This window comes from Pelophylax lessonae (genome assembly GCF_965119305.1).
Source record: "Pelophylax lessonae genome assembly, chromosome: 12".
NCBI lineage: Eukaryota > Metazoa > Chordata > Amphibia > Anura > Ranidae > Pelophylax > Pelophylax lessonae.
Genome location: NC_138779.1, coordinates 48,094,551 through 48,117,664, shown reverse-complemented (window position 1 = coordinate 48,117,664; position 23,114 = coordinate 48,094,551). Strand labels below are relative to the sequence as shown.

Sequence of the window (23,114 nt, the reverse complement as noted above, 5' to 3'; positions counted from 1 at the left end):
CTTCACCCTGTCTAGATGCCTAAATGCATTGAGTTGCTGCCATGTGATTTGCTGATTAGATATTTGTGTTCCCAAGCAATTGAACAGGGTAACCTGATAAAGTGTCCGGTGAGTGTCTATATCAGAGTACTGCACGCTCCTGTACCAGACACTGTACAGGATGGATTCTATTCCAGAGAGCTTATGCCACCACATAGCAGACATTTACTGCATCCATTAAACAAACAGAGGGTGCACCAGCCTAGTGCATTATGCTAAAATATCCCGTATTAATTAGTGAAAAGATAGGTGATATACTCAGAAACCAACATACGTACAAGTTTGTCAGACTGGGTCCAGCTTCAGACCATCAGCACATCTCATCACACAGAGGAACAACCTAGGTCCAGAAGAGTAACGTGTTTTGAGGGACTTGCCCTCTTCCTCAGAGCCCTTCCTCTGTGCTCCCCCCACAGTTTAGTGGTGGACCGCACCTGCCTACGGAGCATGCTAATGTCTTGTGCGGGGAGGATCAGTGGATCAGGTAAGTACGTCCCCCCGGAGTTCAGATTTAATACAGACGATGTTCTTAGGTATATTTTTTAATAGCAATCATTCTTTACCATTACTGCTTTTTAGGTCATACAATACCTTTTTTAAAGGGGTAACTATTCTTCCAGTAATTGGAGAGATAGTACAGCAAGCCAGGTGTCTCTCCATAAGCTAGCATATACACAATAATAAATGTTCATAATGTCAAGGGGGGCTCATTACATTTTATTATATATTTTGTTTCCATAGTTACTGAAAAAAGTCCCCTGGTAACCAGGACATCTACTCACAACCTCCCACTCAGATCTATATGTCAAGCAGACATTATACATATTGTGCAAAGTGCCAGTTAAGTGGGGTACACACTAGTAAAAAATCTGCAGAAAATTCCCGTCCGAGGTAAAATCGTCTGTTTTTCGCCCAGTGTGTACACAACTTTCAGCAGCCGATGCCGACATTTTCAACGAAAAAAAACGGAGGGACAAACACCAAAAATGTTTTCGCCCGTCCCCAGACAACCGATTTTCGTTTCATGTGTATGCAGTACGTCCGTGAAAAATCGATACGAAAGACCGCGCATGATCTGAAGTTGCTGACAACCCGGAAGTCTAGGAACAAATGTCCCAAAAAAAAGAAAAATCGGACGAGAAATTTTGTGAACATTTATGCACTGTTAACTAAAAACGGTAATGACCGCTGAGAAGACAGAGAAAAATCTGAGGATATTTGGTCCGATTTTCGTCAAGTGTGTACGGCCCTTAAGTGGGCCCTGGCTCTTCTGTGCTCTTCACATTGTGACTTACAGTACAGGGGGAGCCGGGTCCCGCGTCCCAGCAGTGTGCACAGCATGAGCGCTCATCCATCCGACTAGGGGGTGCTCTGGTATAGGATTATCATCTCTAATGCATATTGGACACCATAAATTCAATTCACAAAGCTAACATATCAGAATAAGGATCCCTATTCATACTAAAAAGTGACAGTTATCAGTCCAAGCAGTCACATTTTTTTAACAGGTTTAGAGGTGCATTGCTCATGAATAAAAAATTATTAATGGAAAGGAAAAACACTGCAAATAAGTTAGTGACAAGGTGATTTTAAAAGCTGTATTGTTGGAGCCTCTTCGAATGTATAAATTTTGTCTAAATCTGTGTAAATATGTTTGCGCTGATAGCTTGTAAAAATATCTGTACATAAGGCAATTTTATTTGCTCCTTACATGTATATGCTATGCCTGCTTCCTAATAGCTGCACGGTGATTATATTTCACTGTTCCACTGCAAGTCTATTGGTCTCACAGTAACCTACATCAATATGCTCTTTAATTTGTAAATCAGAATTCCAGCAGAGCAGATGTTCAGCACATATTCTCATTTTGCTGTCTAACAAAGATGGCCAATAGAGGAAGAATGTACAAATCTGTGTTTACACAATCATGATGCAAGGCAAACACCAGAAGTCGCTGGGACCCAAGAGAACCACGGAGTCGAGGCGCTACCTTCAAATGGGTGGTTAAAGCAACACATCAGAAGCCCAATATCACTCAAGGCAGCCGAAAACTGTCAGCGTGTCTGTGTAAGGTTCTGGCACTCTCAGTGCCTCCTATCACATTTATTCCGGGTGATTTCCATCTACCTAGACAGAAGAAACACATATAGGTGTGTTTCCCTTTAAGGCTGAAGCAGTCATCACCCAGCGCCGGACTAGATGCCTATTTAGGGCGTCGGTTCTCACTCACATGTGTTCGTTCAAACACCAGTACCTGGATACTAATCTTGCTTGAAGCTTCCATGCTTGCAAGCTCTCCTCGCTGACGAACCTCGCTGCGCTGATCCCTGCATCCTGCTACTGGATCATCAGCATCTCCTGAGCGATCCTTCGGCTATCGCTATTAGTGCTAAGTACCCCACAGGGGAAATCTCTATAGACTTGTACTAGGCTTACACTATTTAGCTCTGCATAGCAAGGACTGTCTTTTACATCTGCATAACTAGATTGCTAGCTCTTGAGGCTACTGCTACTATTTCCTGCACTGGGTTGATCTCTCCTGTATGCACCTGCTACTCTGTCATCTGTTATCATACATGATCGCTAACCCTTCCTGCATCCATCTGCACTGTCTCACCTCAAGTGTCTGTCACCTACCACTTCCACTCAAACCTATCCCTAAGACCTTTATCATTGTCTTACCACATGTATATAAAGTCACACTAGGAACCAGCTTAATTACTGTGTGTATTTACTTGCTGAAATAAGACCTTCCATACATGATGAGTCATTGAGGTTGGGATTGGTATCTCAGCATATCTCCTACATGACTACTGACGTGGAACTACTTCTGCAGCTGAAAATCCACACCTTATAAGAAACGCAAGGAGCGTTACAGATTGAACGAACCTAAAAAATGGATTCAGCAGAAATAACCACTCAGGTGACACAATTAAAACAGCAAGTATCTGCGTTAATACACGCACTTGCTGAATTAAAAGAAGACAATCAGGCTCTGTCGCAGCAGGTAATTAGACTGACACAACTTACCTCTGCTCAGTCCCCTGAACCCAAGATAAATCCCCCTTTGGTATTTACAGGCGATCGCAAAAAATTTCGCGAATTTAAAAACGCATGTGAGTTACTTTTTTTGCTAAAACCTCGTACCTACCTTACTGATCACATTAAGGTTTGTACTATTATTTCTTACCTATCAGGCGATCCTCGAGCCTGGGCAGATTCTCTTTTTGAAAAAAACGACCAGCTTCTCAACTCCTATGCCTTGTTCCTGGCAGAGCTCACTAGCCTATATGATGACCCCAATAGGCAGAGTACTGCCGATCTTCAGTTAAGATCCTTGAAACAAGGAAAAAGGCCTGTAGAAGACTTTGTCGCAGAATTCAAGAGATGGACCCTTGATTCAGGATGGAATGATGCATCTCTGAAAACCCAATTTAGGCTTGGCCTATCAGAAGCCGTCAAGGACGAGCTCGCCCGAGCAGAGATGCCAAAAACCCTGGATACATTGATACAACTCAGTATCACCATAGATAGAAGACTACGAGAAAGGAAGTCTGAAAAAATGGAAATGCCATTATCCAGTTCTTCTCAGAATTCAGCTATTGACCCCACTCCTAAACCCGCTCCAGGTAACCACAGACCCCGGCTACCTAAGGAAAAAAGGAGACCTAGTAGATATGGTGATCCTGCCTGGTCATGGTCCGAGCCTGCCTCAAACAGTCGACCTTGTCACTCTGACACATCCCATTTGGACCCTGATCCTACAGAGATGGATGAGGAGCCTATGGAGATTGGTGCCATACATGCTAGGTTGTCCTCACAAGAAAAAAGAGATCACAGGAGAATCTGTGGCCTTTGTTTTTATTGTGGTGAAGGGGGACATTTCATTACATTCTGCCCAACCAGACCCCATAGGCCTAAGGCTCTCCCAATGGAGGCCAGGCGAATCCGAAGGGTCTTCCCTGAAAAACAGCCTGGAAATTATCAAGGCTGTTGCCAGCCCTGTCCCCGTTCTATATCAGTGAAGGACACCCAGAAATTAACAAATATTGGAATAGATATTCCTTCAACTCCAGTGAACTTTATACCACGTTCAAAAAACCCTCCTATACCACCTCCTGAGGATACTCCTATTTTTGCAAGCACATTTCTGGCTTCCGATGAAAATACAGAGATTCTTGCACCTGACTGCGTACGTGCTTCTAATAGCACGGTGGTATGTAGGAAGGATCTGAGGATGTTTGAAGAAGCATTGGTTGCTAGGTCTACTAGGATTACTTCGGATGGTTATGCGTCTGATTCTAGTGAGGGGTCCATGTAGCAGACACCCTAACAACAAGTGATCCGATTCTCATCGGTTACCAACCTGATCCGATTTTTATATCGGCAACAAGGGACCCGATTCTCATATCGGCAACCATTTTTTTTTTTTCCGATTTTCATATCGGAGACCAGTCTTATCCGATTCTCGTATCGGCAACCAGTATTATCCGATTCTCATATCGGCAACCAATTTTTTTTTTCTTCCCGATTCTCATATCGGCAACCATTTTTTTTTTTTTTTTCCCGATTTTCATATCGGAGACCAGTCTCATTCCGATTCTCATATCGGCGACAAAAAAAAAAAAAAAAAAAGAGAAAAATTTTTTTTTTTCCTTCCGATTTTCGCATCGGCAACCAGTCTTATGTGATTCTTATATCAACAACCAGCCTTAGAGGCCTTCCGGAGCCGGCCTTACGGGGGGGGGGGGGGTAATGTAAGGTTCTGGCACTCTCAGTGCCTCCTATCACATTTATTCCGGGTGATTTCCATCTACCTAGACAGAACAAACACATATAGGTGTGTTTCCCTTTAAGGCTGAAGCTGTCATCACCCAGCGCCGGACTAGATGCCTATTTAGGGCGTCGGTTCTCACTCACATGTGTTCGTTCAAACACCAGTACCTGGATACTAATCTTGCTTGAAGCTTCCATGCTTGCAAGCTCTCCTCGCTGACGAACCTCGCTGCGCTGATCCCTGCATCCTGCTACTGGATCATCCGCATCTCCTGAGCGATCCTTCGGCTATCGCTATTAGTGCTAAGTACCCCACAGGGGAAATCTCTATAGACTTGTACTAGGCTTACACTATTTAGCTCTGCATAGCAAGGACTGTCTTTTACATCTGCATAACTAGATTGCTAGCTCTTGAGGCTACTGCTACTATTTCCTGCACTGGGTTGATCTCTCCTGTATGCACCTGCTACTCTGTCATCTGTTATCATACATGATCGCTAACCCTTCCTGCATCCATCTGCACTGTCTCACCTCAAGTGTCTGTCACCTACCACTTCCACTCAAACCTATCCCTAAGACCTTTATCATTGTCTTACCACATGTATATAAAGTCACACTAGGAACCAGCTTAATTACTGTGTGTATTTACTTGCTGAAATAAGACCTTCCATACATGATGAGTCATTGAGGTTGGGATTGGTATCTCAGCATATCTCCTACATGACTACTGACGTGGAACTACTTCTGCAGCTGAAAATCCACACCTTATAAGAAACGCAAGGAGCGTTACAGTCTGCACCAAATCCAACACAGCAAAAAGCAGCTAAGTAAAATTGTTCATCTTGTGAATTTACAAATTTACCATGCTGTAAATAATATTTATGTGTATGTGGCAACTCCTCCTCTGCGATGGGCATGGTACAGCCAGCCTTTTCCAGCTAAGCGGCAGATGGAGTAAAACCCATCCAGGAACAGCTTATAAATGGCTCCTGCCCATAGAAGGTAGGACGAGCAAATTCCCACAGGTGCCAGTTTGCTGCCTGCTTAGAGACTGAGAATGCAGCTTATCAATTCACTCTAGACCAGTTACATCACTGAGAATACAGCCTATCCATTTACTACAGACCATTAAAATCACTGAGAATGTAGCCTGTTTATTGAATGGATTTCCACAGCAAAAATCACCCCTGTAGAACAGAGGAGCAAAGTAGTCCAACAGTAGGACTGTATCCTTCTGAATTAGGGTTTTGGTTCTCACCTTGGTTCATAGACAACATTGGACACAATGTGTAACGCAATCAGGCTGTAAAACCAACACCTTCAGTGTGGACAAAGTTGTAAAATCAACACCTGTGGAGTAAAGAAGATGCATCCATCTGGAATTCTTCCAAACAGAGTAACAATGTTTCTGACAAAGGAAGGATAAAATATTTTCTAAGCTTATCAGTTTTTAGCGGGAGACGCCTACCTGCATGGAAAGGCTCATCAGACAGTTACTGCCAGGGTATATATTCCCCAGCGGCACCTCTCTCTGCTTGTTGGAAGCAATGACAGGGTAAACTTTAGGCTTGATTCCTCAAAAAAAAAAAATGATGAGGAACTCCAAGTGAGGCTGGGTTCACACTTATGTGAATTAGATGCGGGTTTCTCCGCATCCAATTCACATGACAGGAGAGCGTGACCGACTCTCAATGGAGCCAGTTCACACATCTCCAGGGTGGGCCCACAGAGCGCACCGCAGAAGGGTCCTGTGCGTCTTTGGCTCTGTTTTAGGTCCGAATTCATGCCAAAATTCGGACCTGATTCGCACTTGAAATGGTGAACAGGGACACACTGGACCCCCTGCTCTGACCTGCGCCGCAGATAGTGTGAGCCCAGCCTTAGTTAAAAAAAAAAAAAAAAAAATAGGTTATCGAAACCTTAAATATGAAAGGTTTTGGGGCAAGCATCGCTCCCGCTTCAAGAGTAATGCAACAATAAAACAACGTACAACTTTATTGACATGAATTTGTGACTCTCTCCACCCCTAATTAGTAAAGCACATTTTAAATATACTTATTGCTGAAAACATTTTGGATAGAATAGTATATAAATGAACACAAAACAATCAGCGCAGACAGGTGGATAAAGCTCAGAAATAAATGGAAATGCTGGCTGAATACCGACCCAGGACACACAGCAGAAATCCCAGAATAATATAGCAAACAAATAGATGCAGCGCAAATCCTATTGATAAATGAAGAAAAGAGTCCCAAAAGACTTGTTTTATTTATCTTTTGTGACTCTTTTCTTCATTTATCAATAGGATTTGTGCTGCATCAATTTGTTTGCCATATAATAGTATATAGTAAAAAAAAAAGTGTCTGGTCCCTCCTGGGCTTTTGGATATAATAGTATATTCACTGAGAAGAAATGAGATCAAAAACACTGCAGCTCTGCCACAGTAAGTTTGAATCAAATCCAGACGGCCCCTATGGACAAAACAATTAAATTATTCCACTTCCTCTGCACTCTGCTCCCCAAGATCTGCTAACCCCAACCCAAACAACAAATGTAATATTAAACAGCGTTAGAGCCAGTTCACACTGAGGCGACACGACTTCGGGGGCGACTTGTGCATTACCATGCACCGCGACTTCGACGCAACTTGCAGGGACTTCACATAATGGAAGTCTATACAAGTCGCTCCGAGGTCGCCCCAAAGTAGTACAGGACCCTTTTTCTAAGTCGGAGCGACTTGTGTCGCTCCTATTAGAACGGGTCCTGTACTACTCAAAGGACCGCGACTTGTCAGGCTGACAAGTCGCGGCAATGTGAATGGGCTCCTAATCCCTAAAAGAAAATACATAAAGCCAGCGCACATGTCGCTCCAGTAACAAAATCCCGTTCAGAACAAACAAGGAGTTCACTTCACATGTGACACCCGCACTAGTACAACACTAGTGCAGACTATATACATAAACATACATATATATATATATATATACACACACACATACACCTTTGTATATTCCTAGTCTCTTATTGACATTACCCTTTCTTTTTTCATTACACACGTTGCAGATAAGTAGCAATTTGTTATTCCATATTGTTTATGTAGCCAGCCTGCCCTAGCATTGTACTGGCATGGGAGGTGGATGTGGAGGGAACGCCTTGTTCATTCCCAAAAGATTTTGCTACCAAAGCAACATGTACACATGTACAATATTTATGTATTTTCTTTCAGCTCTTAACAATAGTTTAATTTATGTTTTTTTTTTTTTTTTGATTTAGGGCCTGCCAATCCCGGAGAACAGGGTGCAGAGCAGCGGGATAATTTGTTTTGTTTTTCTGTGTTTTGTTCTTTGGGGCGGCCTGGTTTTAATTTGAATAAACTGTGCCTCAAATTTAGAGTTTCTGTGTGTCTGATCACAGTCCTTTTCAGTGAATCAGTTGCTATTATACCCATGATGATGCCAACAATAAGGGTAATTAAAAGGTGCAATATTAATTAGGGATGGGCGAGTCCCAAAATCATATGAATATTATTTTATTGTTGCATTATTCCTTGAACATGGAGCAATGTTTGCATTAAAATGCATTGAGTTTTATCAAAGGGTCCTAAGTATTTTACATAATACAGCAACATCCACACAAGTAGCACAGCCAAAGTTAGAGATAATGTATTCTTCCAAAGCAAATATACCTTTGCACACTGGTACTGACTAGTATTCCAGTGTTTCTCTTCTCCCTCACGTAGCTAATGTGACTCAAAGTGCTGCCTGAGAAGGGGGGAGGGAGGGGGGGGACAAGGATTCTGTGCAGGGACCTGACATTCTCTTTATCAGCCAATGACATCATTGGTTGCTAGGACACCAGTGGCTGGACGGTTGTAATGGTGCACAATGAAAACCTGTGGCTTTGTGTAACTGAAAGGCAGGCTTGATCCCAGCCGCTGGCTTGTATACAATTTTTGGGCAATTTTTAGGCATTTTGCCAAGGCACCCCTTAAGCAATCTAAGGACACCCTGTTTGAAAAAGGCTGCTCTACCCAGTCATTACTGGCAACAAAAATAGAACACTGCTGCAACCACAATATACCCAGCAATAACTTCAGGTGAGCCTTTCCAGGCTGGCTGGTCAGTCCTGCTAAAAACTGATATTCTTAGAAGATATTTTATTTTGTCAGAAATATTTTTGAATATTTGCAGATTGATGTATATCTGAAAAGTGTATCTTCTTCACACTAGAGGTGGTGATTTTACAGCCTGATGGCCATGGTACACAATACCCAGTGGAGGCCGATCCATAAGGGGGGCGCAGCGGTGCTGCCCCCCAAAACTTCTCAAGGTTAATTTGCCAAATAAGAAAGCTACTTTAAGATGTTAAAAAAATGTTAGTCATATCATTTATTTAAAAATAAATTGTTCTATGTGTGTGCACTCACTGCACTGTGCGGGGGTGCCGGACTAATATGTGTCTATTAGGTCCGTCAATTTTTCACAAGCATGTGATTTGAGGCTGAGCCTCTAACTGCCTTGTTTTAGGTTTTCCTTGGGCCGCAAAACCCTCCCACTTTTGATTTTAGCGAATCAATATTCATCATCGCGTCCCTTTCCGATTTCAGGCTTCTCGTCCCTGGCAACGCACGACGTCCTCTAGGGAGTGCGGACCTGGTGGGGTTTGCTTGTGTCCCCCCAAACCTTTCTAGCACCAGCTGCCACTGACAATACCCATATTTCTAAAGTAAACACCAAAACTTTAATTATAATCATGCTGTTATATGCACTGGTACTGTTAGAGGAACCCATGTTTCTTCAGTGTTTATTGACTGGAGAATGCAGTCTATCCATTCACTAGAGACATCACTGAGAATGCAGTCTTATCCGCTCACCAGAGTAGATATGTCAGGTGTTTTTGGACTATAGGCAGCCATAGAAAACCTTTCTGGAAGTATTGAATAAAAGCCCAAGTTTCCTTATGCTTTCCAAAATCTGTCTGGAACCTTTTTTCAAGGATAATAGCTTTAGTTTTTGTGAATATGGTGTTGGTAACCCAAAATCTGGAATTCGGCCTCTCTTCTGGATTATATATCCCAGCCTTTCTCCACTTTTTCAACACAGAGGAACCCTTGAAATAATTTTCAGGTCTCAGGGAACCCCTGCTAAAAATGACTATTTCTACAACTCATGATACATTAGTGTAATGGTCAGTGGGATGAAAACTCCTTACACTTGTGGACATTGAGAAGAATGACTTCTTCCAAATAGCTAAAAAGATCAATGGTGTCAGTGGGAATTTATCTGAGAGGCAGAAATTGCTCAAGGAACCCCTAGCAACCTCTGGAGGAACCTTAGGGTTCCACGGAACCCTGGTTGAGAACCACTGATATACCCTGTTAAGATCTCTAGTTTCTTTGGGTCCGACATGCCTGCTCCTGAGACATCAGTAAAAAATAGCTAGCATGACAAATTTTCCAACTAACATACTGTATATTCTAAGGGCTCTTTCACACGGAGCGGACCGCATTGCGATCCGCTCCGGTGCTTTTTTTTTTTTTTTTCACGGAGCGGATGACACTTGTGTTATCCGCTCCGTATGTCCGCATATCATCCCATCCGTTTGCGGATGATATGCAGACATAATGTTAGTCTATGGGGATTGCAGATGTCAGCGGATGACACCGCTGACATCCGATTTTGCTTCCTTTCCGTTTTTTCAACGGAACAAAAATAGGGTTCTGTTCCATTCCAAAAAATGGAACAGAACTGAAAGGAAGAAAATCGGATGTCAGCGGATGGTCATCCACTGACATCCGCAATGCCATTGACTTACATTATGTCCGTAAATCATCCGCAAAAAAAATAGGATGATTTGCGGACATACGGAGCGCCAGTGTGAAAGGGCCCTTAGAGTGACATTTCTAGGAGATGACACGTTTAGGGCCATAGACAGCCCGTTTTTTCCATACTGGCCTGGTAGAAGAACAGATAGCAGCAGGTTGGGAGATCATGTCCCATTTCTCTTGTCCTTGTTAGTAGACACATCTACATCTAGACTATAGGCTCAACTCACTGTAGAACGATTGTTAATTTCAGCAAGGCAAGCTACAAATAACAGTCATATGGCTGAAAATAACCATCATTAAGGAAAATAACATGTTACAGCTAAGTGAATTGAGCCAGATATCATGTGTTAGGAATTCAGACCTGCCCCGAGTCTTGTGGGAATTAATAGTTACAACAATTTTAATGAAATGTGAGTATTGTATAAAAGAGCATACATCGTAATGTGATACGCATGGAAGTAGAAATGACTTCCTAGATAAAGGTGGAGATTTCTCAGAGATGGGCCACAAGGGTGCATTATAATGTGGGAGATGTATAGTTACACTCCACCTTGGCTAGAGGGGCATGGATCTCCCACAAGACTCACAGACAGGCGCTGCTGTACAGACACATTACGTACACAGACGAGGTACCTGAACTGAGCTTGTAGGGACTCGGTACCTCAGAAAAGCACGACGGCCCTGTCCTTACACTATCCATCTCCAAATCTGTCATTAATCGGGAAGGGAAGACAAATGTGATTATGGAGGACAACGCATGGACAGAGTGAGGATACAAGAAAGGAAAAGTGTATGAAAGTCACAAAGGAGAATATGAAGTGAAGAACACGGTCAAGACCCGCTATATGTATTGCTCTGTGTATCCTGAAATTGACAACTTTGCACATAGTTTGGATACCATTTCTAAAAAGAAATGTTTATATAAAAAGTATAACTAAACATTAGTTTTAAGGCTGCTATAAGAATATTTCCCATTGTATGTAAGTTGTCACTGGGGCTGTACTCCTTCATACATCAATGTCTGGTGTTAGGTGATATGGAGTCGCTGTTCACATGCACATGGGGATTCTCCAATAAGGTGTTGAGATTTGGATAATGCTGCCTGTAGCCGATTGGTGGATAGAGCAACGTGCTTGCAGTTACTTGCATTGCTTTGTGGCATGTTAAAAAAAAAAAAATGTTGCTACAGAGTGCAGACAGTGTACTTGATAAGTCCACTTTCATTTGTATAATGTAATATTTCTGCCCCTGTCTTCTGGTCAGTTTGTGCTCCAGTTAAAAGGTCAGAGGACCTCGATGGTCACAGGTTTGGAACGCCCTGTATACAGCTTGGGCAAAAGATTTAGGGTAATGTTACTTTATATACTTTGATTGAGGAGTTCTTTTTAATATGCAATTTAGTAGAGCGAATATTTTCTGCATGCAGTGTAATGAGTAAAGTTCACCACAGCTTACTGTGGAATCGTAAAGGGGAAATTTACACCAGAACATGTGCGTGTTTCCCACATCGCATTCAAAACGCACTGCACTTGCGATCTGCATTGGTTGTCAGTCTTAAGGACACTTCAAATGCAGGGTGTTTGCCTGCACCGAATTACCATGGGAGCTGGCTGCTGTGCATTTTTTTTACCATTTGCTGCCCGCCGGCTGTCAAATGACGACAGAGCATGTGGCTCTCATTCTGGGATGTCAAATGACAGCGCTCAGTTAAGCGGCGATCACGGGCACGCAGTTTTCCTGGGACACAGTGCAACCCCAATCTCAGCAAAGAGCCGCGGCTCTTTACCCATGTGATCGGCTGTGTCCATCCAATCACAGCTGACTACATGTAAACACACTCTTACACTGAGAGTGAGGTGAGGAGAGCTGATTAAGGGAATACATGTAAAGGTAATCAAGGCACTGATCATCAGCGCCCTGATTACAATGCAGCCCCAACAGTGCCCATCAGTGATGCCACTCTGTGCCCATCAGTGACACCAGTCTGTGCCCATCAGTTATGCCAATCAGTGCTGCCTTTCAGTGCCTGCCTATCAGTTCCCATCAGTGCCACCTATCATTGCCCATAAGTGCCGCCTATCAGTGCTGCATATTAGTGCCGCCTCATCAGTGCACATCAGTGAAGGAGAAAAATTACGTATTTATTATTTTTTTTCTTCTTTTTTAGTTTTTCTTTTTTTAGCAGTGGTGATTAAATACCACCCAAAGAAAGCTCTATTTGTGTGAAGAAAATGATAAAGAATTTGTTTGAGTACTGTGTTGCATGACCGCAGAAAGCTGAAAATTGGCCTGGGCAGGAAGGGGGTGAAAGTGCCGGTATTGAAGTAGTTAAAGTAGTACATGCAGTACTTTTGGTGGGGTCAGGTTAAATTTCAGCTCATTGAAATAAATAGGCTGAAATTGCACTGCTCCCAGATCGCATGTGAATTATACAAACGCAGGTTCCTGTGCGATTCATAGTGTGAACCGGCCCTTATGGATAACCCAACAACTAGGTAGTTACCTGCCTGACTAAATACAATATAAATGAATAATTTAGGTAGGTATTGCATACTTGTGGTAAATTTAAACTTAACTGTATAGAGCAGTGATGGCGAACCTTGGCACCCCAGATGTTTTGGAGCTACATTTCCCATGATGCTCATGCACTGTGCAGTGTAGTTGCGCATCATGGGAAATCTAGTTCCAAAACATCTGGGGTGCCAAGGTTCGCCATCACTGGTATAGAGGATAGTAAGGTCAGATTGTAATGTGTGTGGTAAGATTTATACAGAGTACTGTAGATTATATATCTTGTGTTTATAGCAGCAGGTTAATATCTTTATTATCTGCTGTCATCCTTCCTATGTTATTGCTCTGTATTCTACCAATGTGTCCCCCCCGCCACTTCATGTGTGACAGACCTCACCCCATAGACTGATGCACATGCATTAGAAAGAGATGGAGAGAGACAGAGAGAGAGAGAGAGAGGAAGAGAGAGAAGACATGGAACCGTACAGGGGGGGAAGTAGCTCCAGGATGCCGGCCTCATTCCATGCGCAGGGGAGACTGGAGGGAACAGATCACAACAAAGGATTAAAAAGCAAACAAGCAAAGCAGAATTTTCATCTTTTCTAAAGCGGCGGCTCTCATTATCAGCCAGTGTTACCGTACACATCTAGAGCCCATACTGGTAACTACACTACAAGTGACACTCATGCAGAGAGGAATGTTACACAGGGTACAAGTGGTGGAAATATGTCAAACACAGCTCATGGAGGGAACAACATGACATAAATGGGGTCTGGTAGGCAATGACTGTAACACAATCTGTTCCATGGCTTCTTTGTTAGTACAAAGACACACAAAGATTTACACACAAAGACATTCCAAAGTTTCTTGTAAATAACAAATAGGAGTTCAGTGACTGATAAGCAGGCAGCAGTTAGCAGGAGCTACAGGTCCTCATACAGCACATATCTTTCCAGCCATGCTTCTCTTTAAAAAGTTCACCTTTAAAAAAACGATAAAATAAATAAATGCACATCTTTTTGCAGGTAAAAAAAAAAAATATGTGCATTTATTTATTTTTATTAGGAGCCTGGAAAGCATTGCCCCAGTGATCAGCAGTTTGTGGGTGTAATTCAGGGCTCTTGTAGACTGTGTGTAAGCTGTGTGCCCCATACATCGTACGGCCAAGCAATCACTCTAACCGGAAGCATCCATGCACTATAACGCCATGGTAGTTCATTGAGAAATACAAGCTAACAGCCACAAAGGCTGCGGACCTTGTAGTTTTTCATTCACCACCATGTTCTTTGCAGATTGTGACAGAGAGCAGGGGGAAAAAGATCCCCATTGCCTGTCACAACGGGGAGCCGGCTGGGTGTGGGGGCCAGTGGATTTGTAACATGGTACCCCCGGAATATGGGTGTAACCTGGTACAAAAGGTGAACTTATCCTTTAAAGGGGTTATATAGTCTAATTATTATTTATTTTAGAAAACAATAAACATTTTAATACTTACCTTTAACAGTGTGGCCCTGATCCTCCTCTTCTGGGGTAACCCTACGACACTCATAGACACACAGTGAGGCTCTGCCCCGGCCCCACTCCCTCCTCATACGCTTGATTAACAACAACAGAAGCCAAAAGGTTCCTGCTGGTGCCTCTCTGTCCTGTGAGGAGTGAGACTAGCGCCACTGCAGATGGGCACACAGAACTGGATCGAGATAGGACTCAGGTAAGTATAAGTGGGGTGAGGGCATGATACAAATGCTGAGACTTTTTTTTACCTTAAAGCGGAGTTCCAGCCTAACCGCCGTCTTCTCCCTCTCTGCTCTGCGGCGCCGGCATCACTGATGTGGGCACCCGGCTGTGACAGTTTGCGGCTTCACAGCTGGGTGCGAGTTGCGCTATGCGTCGTGATTGGCTGCCAATCTTCTGGGACCTCTGACATGTCCCAGAAGATTGCAGGGAGGGAGGGAGAGAGGAGAACGTGTGGCATGTCAGGGGGTTAGGACTATTTAAAGCGGAAGTTCCACTTTTGGGTGGAACTCCACTTTAATGCAGGAAATGCATTAGGGGGAAAATGTAAATTAAAAAAACAAAAAAAAAACCAAAAAAAAAAAACAATGGGGCTCAAAATCTGACTAATTTTCAACTGCAATCCAAAATCTCTATGTGCTGCCAATGCTTTTCCTTACACCAGGTTTCCATCCAAGGACTGAAGCTCTGAGTTCCTTTACAAGACACAGAACATTTCTCAAGACCAAAATATGTCTAGTTGCTTGTGTGTCACCTCAAAGCCACCAGTTCTATGTAAAACAGTCCATCAGCGTCTCCCTACAGTGGCCACATGTGGGATCAGGTTAGTACTGACTGACCAGATCCTGTTGCATGTGACCATGTGCTATAAAATACAGGTTTCACTAATGTCTTTAGAATTTTCTTTTCATTCACTATGAACACTAGAAATGTTGTTGTGCTCTGGTATAGAACAATACACATACTTATTTGGGTAGGAGGGACCATTGCCTATTTTGTACCTCTTCCTAGATTTGTGTGTTCAAAAAATGCAGTGCATACAAATATGTGTGCAGGAATATTGTGATACATGGAGTTTTGTCTGGTACTGGGGAGACCAGAACAATTATGTGTGAATAATATTATACACTGAGAGTGAGAGAGGATCCCTGTGCCATTCTCTCAAGCTCAGATTCACAATTTAGTTCAGGCCCTAACTAGACTAGAGAACATTGTCCATCCATCGTCTACACAGACCTGTACTGCCAACCAACCATCAGCCTGAAGAGACAAGAACTCACTGCTCAAGGTGGTGTAATTGCCTGATGACTCACACCGGTGCATGCCCCGACTCGCCTCAGTGAAAACTTGATGAAGGAAAAGGAATTGGCAGCACTCCAAGTTGAGTCAAAATCCAGATTTATTGACTGGACATCCAAATATGACAATTGTGACAAGGTAGACGCGTTTCACACACTGACTGTGTGCTTAATCATTACTCTAATGATTAATGATTAAGTACACAGTCAGTGTGTGAAACGCGTCTACCTTGTCACGATTGTCATATTTGGATGTCCAGTCAATAAATCTGGATTTTGACTCAACCTGGAGTGCTGCCAATTCCTTTTCCTTTATCAACCATCAGCCTGGATAAGAGAATGTTAACCATCCACTGACTACACAGAGCTTTACTGCCTACCAACTATTACCCTGGATAAGAGAATTTTCACTATACATCGTCTACACAGAACTGCACTGCCAACCAACCAACAGCCTGGATAAGAGAATGTTCACCATCACCGTCTACACAGAGCTGCACTGCCTATCAACCATTATCCTGGATAAGAGAATGTTCACCATCCACACAGAGCTGCACTGCCTATCAACCATTATCCTGGATAAGAGAATGTTCACCATCCACACAGAGCTGCACTGCCAACCAACCATCAGCCTGATACTCGTTCCAGATCCAGTGTTAGTGGAATTCTAAAGAGTCCACATCATGTATTTGATGGGAGAACTTTCTACAGACACGGAGTTAGCAGAATAGAATGAATAGTACAGGATAAGAGTAATGTACAATGATGGTTTAACATTGTACAGGACCACACACAACATGTCCTCTCTTCTATATACATTTGTATATAAAACATTAACATGACAGGATTAGACACAAAAACGTAGACATGATACGGCTCACAGGTGACACACAGAAAAGCACTCACCTGGTTTTGGAACGGAGTTGGTCATTGACTGGGGAACTTTATCATTAATTAATTCCACACATTCACTGGGAAAAAAGCCAACCTGCGGAAAACATCAACACATATATGACACAGCCTGTCCTTAACATCTTCTCTTAGGCATCATGTTCTGATCATTTCTTCTGTAGATTTATACAGCTTTAATGTATATATAAAGTTATTAAAGAAAATAATTGTTCTTTCTGAAAAAAAAAAAAAAAACACATTTCTAAAGCTTTATCTAAAAAACCCACACACGCTTCATGCCTGGTGGCAGGAACACTTCCTTTAACTTGAGACGCTTGTACAAGAACCTACAGGCTCACCATGATAACGCTGGCACCAGAGTGATAGTGGCCCTGGACACTGCCAAGGCATTTGACTCTGTTGAATGGGTGTATTTGTGGATGTGCTTGGAATGCTATGGTTTTGGCCCCAAGTTTGTCCGCTGGATACAGATACTGTATCAGGCCCCGGTGGCTAGGGTGTTGGCCAATGATTGGACGTCAGACAGTTTCCCCCTGACCAGAGGCACCTGGTAGGGCTGTCCGTTTTCCCCCTTGCTTTACACTCTGGCGGCAGAACCGCTAGCCATGGCTATTCGCGCACACCCCGGGGTAACCGGTTTGAGGGTGGGTTTCCTGACGGAAAAAATCTGTATGTATGCCGATGACACCTTGTTATATTTAGCTGACCCAGACACTTATTTATCCACGGCCCTAGACCTCATTGAACGCTTTGGCATCTTTTTGGGGCCTCAATATCAATTGGGACAAATCCCAAATATTCCCCATAGACAATGTCTCATCCTTCCCTGTCAGAGCTGATCTCCCATTACAACGCGTGAGCCTTATTAAATATCTGGGTATTAAGGTCACTAACTCGCCTGCAGATTATATCGCTGACAATCTTCAACCCCTATTTACCCTGACTAAAGCCAAAACGCAAACCTGGGCCCGTTTACCCTTGGGAGTGATGGCACGCGTCAACCTAATAAAGATGGTACTACTACCCAAGATTCTTTATATACTGTTGCACTTGCTGGTGTACCTCCCTCTGAAATACTTCATGCAGATGGAATCCTTCCTTAGGCCTTTTGATTGGGGATCTGGCAGGCATAAGTTGTTTTGGCGTAAACTTAAGAATTCCACGGATCTGGGCGGAGTTGCACTCCCCGATTTTAACCTTTACTACTTGGCCTCCCAGCTCTTCTGTCCCTTTTGTGCCCTCCTTGGGCACTGCCCTCCATGGACCTGCTGTCAGTCATCTTGAGTGGACTTAGGGGGCCAAGGTCAGGGGCGACAGCAAGTCACTCCATTACCAGACTATGGGATTACCATTATAGGAGACTATGGGATGTGGTGGCAGACAAAATCACTTTCCCCCGGTTTCACGACTCTACCCCCTTGTGGCATAAAACCATGGTCCCTGAATTTTGTTCCTTGCCTGATTCTTGGGCTAAGCTTGGGATTGGTTATCTCTCCCATATGGTGACGCACGGGGAACTCAAGTCTTTTGACACACTGAAGTCTGACTTTGGGGTGCCAAACCACATGTTCCTCTGCTACTTGCAGCTGTGTCATGCCTATTCAGCGCAGTTTGCATGAACACCTCTCAGACTGGAACCTGCCCCGATCCTAGAGACTGTTAGGGGATCGGAAACTAAACACATAATTTCCATATTTTACACGGCGCTTCATCTGCCTGATTCTATGACCAGGGCGTATGCCCCCAAAGTGAGGTGGGAGGATGACGTGGGCACATTGGTGGATGAGGAGTGGGGCGATGCCCTAGATGTTTGCAAAACGGTCTCCCCTACACTATAGGATCGCCTCACTCAATTGTATATCTTATCTTACACCACTCATACCTTACAGCACTTACGCTCACCAGGTATAGGGGGAGTGGCTCCGCCCTCTGCGCAGGGCAGACCGAGGGAAAGTTCTATCACCTAATCTGGAGCTGCCCGAGAGTTCAGGGGTACTGGGAACTAATTGTACAATTTCTACATGACAATTTGGGCTCCCCACTACCACTCCCAGATATGAGTCTTGACAAATTCACCACACTTTTTTTGCAGGAAATGTTTTCGGCTAGGAAACTCATTGCTAGGCGCTGGATGCATGACAGACCCCCAGAGTTTAGTGATTGGTTGAGGGAGATTAATGCCACTATACCGTACAAAAAACTCATCTACACACACAGAGGTTGCCCCACCAAATTCAACAAAATCTGGGATAGATGGCTCCAGACTCCAGAGACTTGCATCTAATATGGTTTATATGTATTCATGAACTGGTACCCATGCTATGCTGTTTCAGAACTCTTCCTCACAGCTTGCAGTTTTATAGTCCTTTCCTAAGTTTAGGTTTTGTTGTTATGGATGTATATTCTATTTACCGTACAAACTTAGCTCAGGTCCCTTTTATGGCACAGTTCTGTTTATCTTCTGTCTGTGTCAAGTGTTTCACTAACTACCTGACCTTTTTATTCTGTACGCTTGATTGTATTCCCTACTTGAATTTCAATAAAGAAAACGTTTGATTGAAAACACACACACACATATATATATATATATATATATATATATATATATATACATACATACAGTATCTCACAAAAATGAGTACACCCCTCACATTTTTGTAAATATTTTATTATATCTTTTCATGTGGCAACACTGAAGAAATGACACTTTGCTACAATGTAAAGTAGTGAGTGTACAGCTTGTATAACTGTTAGGGCTGAACGATATTCGATGTGAACATCGATATCGTGCTGCGAGCGTGGGCGATAGTCACATCGCCGGAACATGCGATGGTAGGCAGAGAAGTCGGGACTCACAGTGGTGGTAGAAGAACACAGCCTAACATCCGTCCCACATGTTCAGTCTGCCCTGCAGCTAGTTCTCCTGACTGAGCGGTGAGCAGCGCGCCGTGAGCAGCGGCACAGCGAACCAATCAGGCATGCCTGCACACCTGATTGGTTCGCTGTCCCGCTACTCACAACGTGATTGGTTAGCTGTGCCGCGCTCACCGCTCGGTCAGGAGAACTGGCTGCAGGGCAGACTGAAAATGTGGGACAGATGTCAGGCTGTGTTCTTCTACCTTCTACCACCACTGTGAGTCCCGACTTCTCTGCCTTCCACACTGTCTTCTTAACCTGCAGTTCCCAGTCCACCCAGTTCCCTACATTAACATTAACCCTGGCCTGCCCTGTATGGTGCAATGACATTCAGAAGAAGGCTGCTGCACTACTTCCCATCCCTACAGTAACATTAACCCTGGCTAGCCCTGTATAGTACAATCAGAAGAAGGCTGCTGCACTACTTCCCTACAGTAACCTTAACCCTGTATGGTACAATCAGAAGGCTGCACTGAATTCCTACAGTAACATTAACCCTGCATGGTACAATCAGAAGGCTGCACTGAATCCCTACAGTAACATTAACCCTGTATGGTACAATCAGAAGGCTGCAGTACTGCCCTACATTAACCCTGTATGGTCAGAAGGCTGCACGTTCAGCGTGCCTGCACAGTGCACAGTCACACGTCATTGGTTTGCTGTGCCGCTGCTCACACCGCTCAGTCACAGCCAACATTCACAACATTCATCACTACTAAAAATGCGCGACAGAGGATCCGCCGCAAAAAAATATCGCAATGTGATTTTTTTTTTCAATATCGTGCAGCCCTAATAACCGTGTATATTTGCTGTCCTCTCAAAATAACTCAACACACAGCCATTATTGTCTAAGCCACTGGTAACAAAAGTGAGTACACCCTTAAGTGCAAATGTCCAAATAGTCCGCAAAGTGTCAATATTTTGCGGGTCCACCATTATTTTCCAGCACTGCCTAACCCTCTTGAGCATGAAATACACCAGAGCTTTACAGATTGCCACTGGAGTCCTCTTCCACTCCTCCATGACGACATCACAGAGCTGGTGGATGTTAGAGACCTTGCACTCCTCCACCTTCCTTTTCAGGATGCGCCACAGATGCTCAATAGGGTTTAGGTCTGAAGACATGCTTGGCCAGTACACTTGTCTTTGTATTCCTCACCTGGTTGCCGCCACACACTCTTGACACCATCTGAACCAAATAAGTTTATCTTCGTCTTATCAGATCACAGGATATGGTTCCAGTAATCCATGTCCTTAGTCTGCTTGTCTTCAGACAGCCATGCAGACCAATTTGATGCAGTGTACAGCGTACGGTCTGAGCACTGACAGGCTGACCCCCCACCCCTTCGACCTCTGCAGCAATGCTGGCAGCACTAATACATATATTTCCCAAAGACAACCTCTGGATATGACGCTGAGCACGCACACTCAACACCTTTGGTCAACCATGACGAGGCCTGTTCTGAGTGGAACCTGTCCTGTTTAACCGCTGTATGGTCTTGGCCACTGTGCTGCAGCTCAGTTTCAGGGACTTGGCAATCTTCTTATAGCCTAGGCCATCTTTATGTAGAGCAACAATTCTTTTTTTTTTTCAGATCCTCAGAGATTTCTTTACAATGAGGTGCCATATTGAACTTCCAGTGACCAGTATGAGAGAGTGAGAGCGATAACACCAAATTTAACACACCTGCTCCCCATTTACACCTGAGACCTTGTAACACTAATGAGTCACATGACACCGGAGAGGGAAAATGGCTAATTGGACCCACTTTGGACATTTTCTCTTAGGGGTGTGCTCACTTTTGTTGCCAGCGGTTTAGACATTAATGGCTGTGTGTTGAGTTATTTTGAGGGGGCAGCAAATGTACACTGTTATACAAGCTGTAAACTCACTACTTTACATTGTAGCAAAGTGTAATTTCTTCAGTGTTGTCACATGAAAAGATATAATAAAATATTTACTAAAATGTGAGGGGTGTACTCACTTTTGTGAGATACTGTATATTATATATATATAAAAATACATACATATATACACACATACAGTATATATATATATATATATATATATATATATATATTTATTTTTATTTTGCCAGTTAATTCCAAGGTCATGTGTGACTGTTCAGTCCTAATCCTCTCCTACAGATTGGTGGACTGGGGGCAGAGAATGCAAAACACGCTCGACAGCTTCTGCCGATGTCACAGATCAAGAAGGCCTTTATCTCCATGGAAACCCTTCTCCGTCTGTATGTGGAGATTCAAGATGAATAACATCTCTGGCCAATCCCTGCAACAAGTCACTTCTACTCACACTGGTGGGCTTGAGAGAGACATAGTAGCTGCATTCTGACATCAGGACTACATGGCCCTCCGTGCACAAGTATGGCATCCTGAATCTCCTGTGTCAGAAGAGACACAAACTGACCATGCTAGTGATCTCGCTTTTGGCTGGTGTATATTGTGCTTTCCATACAGTTCTATTAATTTCAGTGTCTACCCTAGCAAAGCCTAAACTTTATTGCTCCTAGCTCCATGCACCGTGTTAAGGCTAACTTTGGTTTTTGGTCACAGGAAGGAAGCAGATCTCCTCGAGGACATATAGGTGGAGAGTTACAAATTTTCTAATATTCTGAAGGGAGCTGATCTATCAACCAGCGTGCTAACCACTGAGCCACCCTGCTGCCTATACTTTTCCACACTTAAATCAAGACATTTTTTTATATCTGGCCCTGCGGCTTGCAGGAGAAAGCACTCAGCGACAGCTTAAACCTACTTTTCAATGGCCAATACAGAATTCACTAATGTAGGTCAGTCAATAAAAAAACCCCACAAAACAAAACAAAGGAAAGACAATGAAAATTGGGACTGAAAATAGGTAAGAGAAGAAGTTAAAAAATATTGTAGCTGAATTACCTGGAAGCCGTGCTTCCCCCTCCACCACGTGGTCAGTTCTTTTGGTGGCATGTCAATAACAGACACAATATCCCCCACCTGCAGAGAAGAGAACACAAATACCAAAGCTGCAATGTTCTTCAGAAATCAACAATGTTAACTATTGCGGTCTCCTCAACGTCACTCACAAAAAGGCAAGTGTGATTCCTGGGGGTCTAAAAGTCAGTTAAAGCAGGCAACATGCATAGATTAAATACCTATATGGGAGATGTTCTATTAGACTGTAAGCTCTTATGAGCACGGCTCTCTTATTTTGTAACTGTACTGTCTCCCTTTAGATTACAAAGGGTTGCACAAACCATTGGCTCTATATAAGTAAATTCATAATAATAATGTTTTGTCAGCCAAATCATTTGTAATTCAGT

At 43.4% G+C, this 23,114-nt stretch overlaps 1 protein-coding gene across 1 annotated transcript in view; it reads right to left on the bottom strand.

Moving 5' to 3' along the window:
• The window catches only part of ARHGAP32 (Rho GTPase activating protein 32), a 212,873-nt gene that overhangs the window by 65,643 nt on the left and 124,116 nt on the right, over positions 1–23,114 (bottom strand). The window contains exons 9-12 of the mRNA XM_082273549.1: positions 22,711–22,788; positions 16,873–16,954; positions 13,640–13,690; positions 11,276–11,350 (exon numbers count right to left, since the gene is read on the bottom strand). Coding sequence (XP_082129675.1) covers positions 11,276–11,350; positions 13,640–13,690; positions 16,873–16,954; positions 22,711–22,788 — 286 coding nt within the window. The remainder of the gene's footprint in view (positions 1–11,275; positions 11,351–13,639; positions 13,691–16,872; positions 16,955–22,710; positions 22,789–23,114) is intronic.